Source organism: Tauraco erythrolophus, chromosome 6 (assembly GCF_009769465.1).
Source record: "Tauraco erythrolophus isolate bTauEry1 chromosome 6, bTauEry1.pri, whole genome shotgun sequence".
NCBI lineage: Eukaryota > Metazoa > Chordata > Aves > Musophagiformes > Musophagidae > Tauraco > Tauraco erythrolophus.
The window spans coordinates 571,658-579,897 of NC_141470.1; the positions used below are offsets into that span (position 1 = coordinate 571,658).

At 54.3% G+C, this 8,240-nt stretch overlaps 1 protein-coding gene across 1 annotated transcript; it reads left to right on the plus strand.

Annotated features, from left to right (window-relative positions):
• The first annotated feature begins 915 nt into the window (after positions 1 to 915).
• On the plus strand, positions 916 to 2,175 carry FJX1 (four-jointed box kinase 1). Its single transcript, XM_086613971.1, has one exon. It carries the CDS (start codon positions 916 to 918, stop codon positions 2,173 to 2,175), a length of 1,260 nt encoding a protein of 419 aa, XP_086470097.1.
• The last annotated feature ends 6,065 nt before the right edge of the window (positions 2,176 to 8,240 follow it).

Genomic DNA, 8,240 nt, shown 5'->3' on the forward strand with positions numbered 1-8,240 from the left:
ACCGGCTGTCCCCTGCTGCCGCCGAAGCAGGAGGAGTCGGAGAAGGAGGTGATATTCCGTGGGGTCTCACGACCGCGCCTCACCCACGGCCCAGCAGGGAGCCTCGGCGTCACGCCACAGTGTCCCGGCTTGGTCCCGCTCCTCGGGCGTTACAGCCGTGCGTGTCCCTACAAGTACCCATACACACGCTATATGTGCACAGGGGCGCGTTTCGCTCCCTTCGCGCAATCACCTACCGGCTCCCGGCCTCCGCCCCCGGCCAGGGCAGCGGAGGCGGTGCCGATCCGCCGGTGACCGCAGCGCGGGAAGCGGCGCAGCGGCGCCCGGGGCCTCCGCGGGAGCCCGCGTACCGGCACGGAGGGCGGCCCCAGCGGCGTGCGCACCGCCTTCTCCTGTCCCCTCGCCCGCCCTCCCTCCCTCCCTCCTTCCCTCCCTCGGTGTGCAGGCTCCGGTGTGGAGCCTGCCGCGGGAGGAGGAAGCAGCGGAGCGGCCCCGCCGCAGCCTTCTCCCTTCCCGTGGGCGGCCGGCGCGGCCCCCACGCCGCAGCACCACCCCCTTCCGCCTGCTCGACGCGGGGCCCCGTCGCCCACGGACCCACCGCCGCGCGTGGCATCGCCGCTTTAAGCGGAGGGCCACGCCGGGAAACGGGGCGGGCCGGGCGCGCCCCCAGCCTCCCCCCCGGCTGCCCCACGTGGTGCGGGTGCCCGTGCCTCCCGGTCGCCGGCGGAGAGGGGCGCACACGGCGCAGGGCTGCTGCCGGGGCGTGCTGGGCTCGGCTGCTCCCGCTGCCGCTCCCCGGGCGGCTGGTCCGGCCCGGCCCGGCCCGCGGCCATGCGCCAGCGCCGCGCCGAGCGGCCGAGCGGCGGGGCTGCGCCGCCGCCGCCTCCCGCGGCAGCGGCGTGAAGCGGCGGCAGGATGAAGTGGGCGAGGCGGGTGGCGCCGGGCCCCCTGCCCGTACTGGGGCTGCTGCTGCTGGGAGCCCTGCCGGGGCTCTGGACGGTGCTACTGCGGCGGGAGGCGGCGGCGCAGCCGGAGCCGGAGCCGCGCCCGCCCGCGGGGCCGCCTCCGGGGCGGTGGGGCTGGGGGCGCTCCCCGGAAGCGCGGGCCGAGCCCGACGGCGGTGGGCGGAAAACTTTCCGGGCGCTGCTGGCGCTGCCGGCGGCGGATCGCGAGCAGCGGGGCGGCGAAGGGCGGCCGCCGGCCGGCGGCGCCTCTCCCGTGGAGCGGGGCATCTTCTGGAGCCGTGAGCTGGAGGAGCAGGTGCCGCCGGGCTTCGCGGCGGAGGATGCGGCGGCGTGGCTGTCGGCCGCCCGCGCCGCCCGCGTGGCCTCGCTGGAGCGGGGCGGCTGCGGGCGCAGCTCCAACCGGCTGGCGCTGCTGTCGGACGGCAGCCGCGCCTGCGTCCGCTACGGCATCAACCCGGAGCAGATCCAAGGGGAAGCGCTTTCGTACCACCTGGCCGGCGTGCTGGGCATGCAGGAGCGGCTGCCGCCCATGGCCCTCGCCCTGGTGGAGGCCCGCGGGCGGCAGTGGGAGCCGGTGCGGGAGGAGCTGCGCGGATCGCACTGGGCCGACGGCGCCGTCGTCAGCCTGACCCGCTGGGTGGACAACCTCACCGCCGTGGTGGCCCCCGCGCCCTGGGGCGCCGAGGCGGGCGCCGGCCGGCGGCTGCAGCCGCTGTCGGCGGGGGAGCTGGGCGGCCTGACGCCGTCGCAGCTGGTGGAGCTGGTGCAGTGGAGCGACCTGATCCTCTTCGACTACCTGACGGCCAACTTCGACCGCCTGGTCAGCAACCTCTTCAGCCTGCAGTGGGACCCGCGGGTGATGCGCCGCGCCACCAGCAACCTGCTCCGCGCCCCTGATGGCGGGCTCGTTTTCATGGACAACGAGGCGGGGCTGGTGCACGGCTACCGCCTCCTCGCCATGTGGGACCCCTACAACGAGCCGCTGCTCCGCTCCGTCTGCGTCTTCCGCGAGAGCACGGCGCGGCGCGTGGCCGAGCTGCACCGGCGCCGCAGCGCAGCCGCCGAGCTGCGCCGCCGCTACCGGGCGCGGGAGCCGCTCTGGGCGCGCCTCGGCTTCCTCTCGGAGCGGCAGGCCGAGCTGCTGCAGGCCCGCGTCGACTTCGTGCACCGCCACATCGCCCACTGCCGCGCACAGGCCGCCGTGCTCTGACCGCCCCGAGGGCGGCGGCGAGAACCGGCGACCCGCATCGCTCCGGTTTTTCTCCCCTCCGAGGGAGCGGGACCTCCTGACGGGCCTTGTCCGCCACCTCGGTGCTCGGTGCCTGGTCACCGCCGCGACTGCCGGGGCTGACCCTACCGGGGATGGGCGGGGCGGGGGGGTGGCGGCCGCCGGGAGCGGCCGCTCATGCTCGGGTGCGGGTAATCACGGGCTCCCCGCCTGCCGGGGCTGTGGAGAGAAGCAGTTAATTCGCGTTTGTCAAGATCTCTGAAGATGCAGAGCGCAATCGGGATGATTATAGCCGAGTTCCACGCCGCGGCTCTGCTCCCGGAGCTTGAAAAAGTGAGAGGATTCAGCTTCCTGAGTGATTTCCTTAACTCTTGGTGCACTCGCCCTTGCAAGAGACCCTGTAGGAAAGCTGTCGTCTTTGTCTGGATTGAGGTCGACTACCTTCTTCCAAAGGAAGCAGGCGGAAACTTTTTTTTTATATGTTCTTTTTGCAACAGCATATTAAAGTACGAATGTTGATACTCGTAGACCAAGAACTGATTGCACAAGAGGGGAGCCCCGAACTAGCAAAACTGCCCTATTTATGAAGCTTGTTTCTTACCGGTTTTCTTTAACGAGAGTGAACCTTTCTGCTGATTGTTAAATCGTGTAGATGAGAAGTGTATAGGAAGCCCATATTCCATTAGCTCTTAGTCTTTGTTGTGGAGGCGTCTGGCTGAACTGTTTCGATTCTTAAGCCTTTGTTTGTAATCGTCACCATCATCGTTTTGTCTGACCAGTAAAGTGACTGACTAATGGGTGACACAAGAGGATCTCCCAGGTTTTAAAAACATTGCTGTGTGCTAAGACTTTGACGCAATTGTTAAAGTGGAGGAAAAACTGTTTCATGCACTTTACTTTTGACTTTTTTATAAAAGAAGACCTTTTTATTTTACAAAGTCTGCCTTTTATGTACGTTATATGTGTTCGTAAGCTTTTCTGTAACATACTAAAGAAACTGATATTTCAGTAAAGTGTGTTAATGTTTTGCCTTCTTTGTCCTGAATGTTTGCCTGAGCTTTGGCAAGGAAGCATGCACCTCCTCGGTCTTCTCTGATGGGTGATGAAAACGCTGTCTTTCCAGTTTCTCATTCCACTGCACGGAATGAACTTTCACTTGTTCCCCTCCAATGCAAGGCCGGGGAGAGTTAAGCTAAGCTTTCAAATGCTACCCTTCCTCTCTCTCCCCGCGCCCCGACCACCCCACCCCACCTCCCCCCCGCTGTTGTGTCACTGAAAGAGCAAAAGCTCTTCAAGTGGCTAAAATAACGTGACTATTGCATACTTTAGCTGAATAGACATTTTTGTTGTTGTTTTTAAAGCCTGAAATGAACTGCCTTGACTAGCACTGAGATAGATGAAGCAGTTAGTTTCAGCAAACTGGTACGAATGGTGTGGACTTAGCTGCTGTCAGCTTCTTCAGGTGCTGGGACAAGGTACCAACCTCTTAACCTCTTACCAACCACCCACCAGTGTTACTGTACCAGAAACATCAGCGGAGGTTGCTGTTGCTTTCAGTAGATGTTTATAATGGTTCTCGGTCCTCTTCCCAATTTGGTTATCTTTGTAATGGAAACTGAGGAAGAATTGGAGAACAGAAAAGCTTTTCAATCGTGCTGAAGTAGTTGGTGTATTTTTTCCTACAAAAGTTGTTCTAGGTAGGGTGAAACAGTAGCAGTGGGTCAAAATACAGCCAGAATAAGGACAAAGGACAAACTAATCCTCTTTAAACCCTGAATGCCGGTATATATCCTGCTATAACCAAACAGCAGCATAATCTCTTCTACATCTGGACAGGCACCTCGTGATGAACGCAGCAGTGTGCTCAGTGGCTGCTGTGCAAGCAGGTGCTGTCTTCAGTATGCTGAGCACTAACCTTGCCCTGAACACAGAGAGGGCTGTGCATTCATACCTGCAGGAGCTCTTTGGTCTGTTAATATTCATTTATTTAGATTAAATTTCACGTAAAGATAATTTCTTTGACCGTTACAGTGCTTTCCACAGGTTTTTTTTCTTTTTTTTTTTTTAATAGGACAAGGCAACAGTTTTACAAACAAAATTAATGGTCAATTAGATAGCTATATTAGATATTGCAACTGTGTGTATAAGTATTTATTTTAAAACCTACCAGCAGCCTCCAAGACTAGCTTTCATTCAACTGCCTGACAAGGCTCACTATTGAACTTGTATTTATAGTTCACTGCATTTATCTCTTCGAACAATGCACAGAATCCCATGTGACATTCCTTTTCCATTTACATGATAATACACAATTTAACTGTGTAATTCTCAATTCTTCCTTAGCGTTCAGTGCAGCAGCTCTGTCGCATTTACCTAATGAAAATATATTTAAATAATAAACTGCTGGCATAAATTTTAAACCACTGTGAAGAGCAAACTGCTATGCCACAAGCATCTAAGGTTACATCTCTGTTTAAGGACTTCTATAAGTGTGGCACAACTGTGATTTTGACTGCTAATGGGAAATAAATCTTTGCAACGTCTTTAGAGCCAGAGTCTAGATAATTTCACCTTTTGAGAAGGAACATGGTTTTCTATTTGGTGACTGGTAACTACCTCAAGTTGTATATAGGTTACGTGTTCAAAAACGGTGTAGTGGTACGTTGGAGTGAAACTAGAGATGCTGTGCTAGAGAAGCTGTGCTGTACTGGGAAATGTGTTTATTCAAAGAGGATGGAGAAAACTAGCTCGGATGGATGATGATACTTCCCTTCGTTGCTGCAGTTTATTCTTCTGGTGCAGATCATCTGCTTCTGTGCCAGAGAAAGCTTTAAATTACCATCACATTAAGGAGAACTTACTTTCTTCCATGTAATTTCTTTAAGGCAAACAGTGCTTTGTAAATTAGTGGTCTGGTACACTTTTTGCATTACATTTTTGCTGTATATGCTGTCTGATGTTTGACTATTTTCCTGCAGAACCGAAGGGTGAAATTCTGTAAAAGTTTCAATGGCACTCACCTAACTCTGCTTTCTTCCAGTGGAGTTTCCTTTGAGTTACAGTCATCAGGCAGGCAAGGAAGGCCATTGCTTATTTGAGAACAAGAAGGCTTTAGGCCGGGAAGTTGTGAGTGGAACATTGTTCTCCATAGCAGGATAAGCTGGTTCTGGCTGTGCATTGCCTGCAGCTCAGCAGCACTTTGCCTGAGTCCGAAGGAACTGGCCGTGCACCTTGTGTCAGATTGGGGCTGTGGTGCTTTAGGCCTCACTCAGCAGAACACTGAACGGTGCACGTCACTTCCCACCAGTTTTCACAGACTTTCAGGGAAGTACGTGCTTACGAGTTGGCTGCACTGGTGCCTCAGTCAGATGTGGGCTGTTGCACGGTTCTGAGTAGGGTCTCAAAAAGGTTGAGTGGACTTGGCAACATGCTGTCTGTCCCAGATGCAAGACAGGAGGTCTGTTTTTGAGCTCTGTGGAGACTCATGTGCTTAACTGATAACACTAGCTTCAGAAAAAAACAGGAAAAAAAAATCTGGAGGATGTCCTAATTGGAATGCACTTCATCTAGTCTCATATTTCTGTATGTTTCCCAGATTAAATTGAGTGCCGCTCCCAGATTTTTTCTTTCATTGGACTCTAAGGAGGTGTGTAGGGTAGGGGGTGTTGCTACTCCTAGCTTGAGTTCATAGTCACTAGAATGTTACCTCCAAATCCTATTAGTGTGAAAGAAGGACTGAGTTCACAGTTTCCGAGAACTGCCTAAGGGGTATCAAAATGGTGCTTGCAGTGGCTACTGCACCCCCAGGGAGCACTGGACAGCAGAGCCTGGGTGAATTCAGTGAGGGTCCCACTTGGTGAAAAAAGCAAGACTGGCATTCGCAGCACAAGTCTCCTTTGCTTTTGTTTGCTTGCATCCGAAGTAATTTCCAATATGGATTTATTTTCATTGTGGGTTTCCCTTTCGGCATTTCCCTCCCTGCTTAGGAAGCTCTTCCCAGGCCCAGAGTCCCCTTGCCTCTCACACAAAAGCAGCTGCCCTGGTGACAGAGCCGAGTGGACCAGTGGTGCCACACTTGGCTGCCTGACTGAGGCCATGTCAGCCCATTCAAAGATTTGGGAAATAACTCGAGGCCAGTGGAAGACAGTGAAAATGTACTTATTTACACTTCGACTTACTGGGCACACAGCACGCTCTTAACATCACCAGCATAGTTTTTGTGGTTTGCTTTGCCTTTGAAGTTTGGTGTGTTTTTTTAATGGTAATAATACTTAGAATGTTCTCACTGTCAGTACTAGGTGGTCCAGGACTAGCTTGGATATGAGATCATATTAAGACTTAATCCCATTTTGCATGTTATTCCTACTTTACAACCACAGCATAAAATTTAATCTCTTCTTCATAGCTGCGCTCCCTGGGTTGAATGCAGCAAAGCTCCCACAAGAATGGGCTGGGCTGCACAGTGCCTGCCAGGCATCTGCGTAGCTCCTGTCACTCTCAATGACCTAGAAAACCTTTTACCTTGATGTCTTGGGTGCTAATGTAGCTCTCCCCACTGAAGTAATGCACGCTCACCTGAGCAGAAGTTATTTCCCAACATGAAACACTGGGACAGGTTGCCCAGAGAAGTTGTGGCTGCCCCATCCCCCTGGAAGTGTTCAAGGCCAGGTTGGATGAGGCTTTGAGCAACCTGGTCTAGGGGAAGGTGTCCCTTCCTGTGGCAGGGGGATTGGAACTAGATGATCTTTAAGGTCCCTTCCAACCCAAACTATTCTATGATAGCAGAAGCTTGCTTCGGTAACTTGCATCCACAAACAGTATTTTGTTGTGAATCAACTGGTATTTTAACAAACATTATCAGACCCACCCTCAGGGACTGTTTAATCTCAGTGTACTTTGCATATGGGGTAGAAACAAGATGTTGAACCTATAACGTCTTAACCTCCTTTTGTGCTGTGGCTTTCTGTTGCCCGGCCCAGGCAGAGGCACAGGATGAGCTTATGGGAAAGAGGCATGCACACAGGCCTGTGTGAATCGGGACCGCTGCTCTGTGCAGGTGTGGAAGGAGCTGTGCAGGTGAAGGAGGGAGAGTAATCTCATCTGAAAGCCATCCAACACTGCGCTCCAGGAAAAGAGCTCTGGCTGGATTATTGGAGGATGAGTGACAGTAATAGGACAACAAAGAGGGTCTGGTGCGGCAATTGGATGGGCTGTTTTTGAGTGATCCTGCTATTCAACCACTTCTTGTGGGTTTTCATGGATTTTTGTGCGTGTGGCACTTGGACCATTTCTGCGAAGAAAAAAAACCCAAGGGAAGTCTGACTGCAAAATGCAGCTATCGCTGGCTGATGCAGGGAAAATTGAGCAGATATCCTGAAGACCCGAACTCCTCCAGTTTCTATCCCAGGGAGGGAAACACAGGTAGGGGGATTTCAGGTAGGATACAAGCAGAATGCAAGCTGGGGAAGAGTAAGTTACAGCATATTACATATGCCAGTTAATACAGGCAGATGTAAATTGCACCGTTACATGTACTGCCAGGATATCGTTAACTCTTGTCTACCCTGTTACCTGGGCTTTTTTAAGTGTCACACAGTCTCAGGCCAGTCTGTGGTGTCAAGCCAGCTGGGAGTGCTGGTGGATGAGAAGCTCAACATGAGCCGGCAATGTGCGCTGGCAGCCCAGAAAGCCAACTGTATCCTGAGTGCATCCAAAGAAGTGTGGGCAGCAGGGCGAGGGAGGTGATTCTGCCCCTCTACTCTGCTCTCTTGAGACCCCACCTGGACTACTGCATTCAGCTCTGGGGTCCCCAACACAAGAAGGACATGGAGCTGTTGGAGTGAGTCCAGACGAGGCCACGAAGATGATCCGAGGGCAGGAACACCTCTGCTATGAAGACAGGCTGAGAGAGTTGGGGCTGTTCATCCTGGAGAAGAGAAGGCTCTGGGGTGATCTTCTAGCAGCCTTCCAGTACTTAAAGGGGGCCTACAGGAAGGCTGGAGAGGGACTTTTTCCAAGGGCATGTAGTGATAGGACAAGGGGCAACG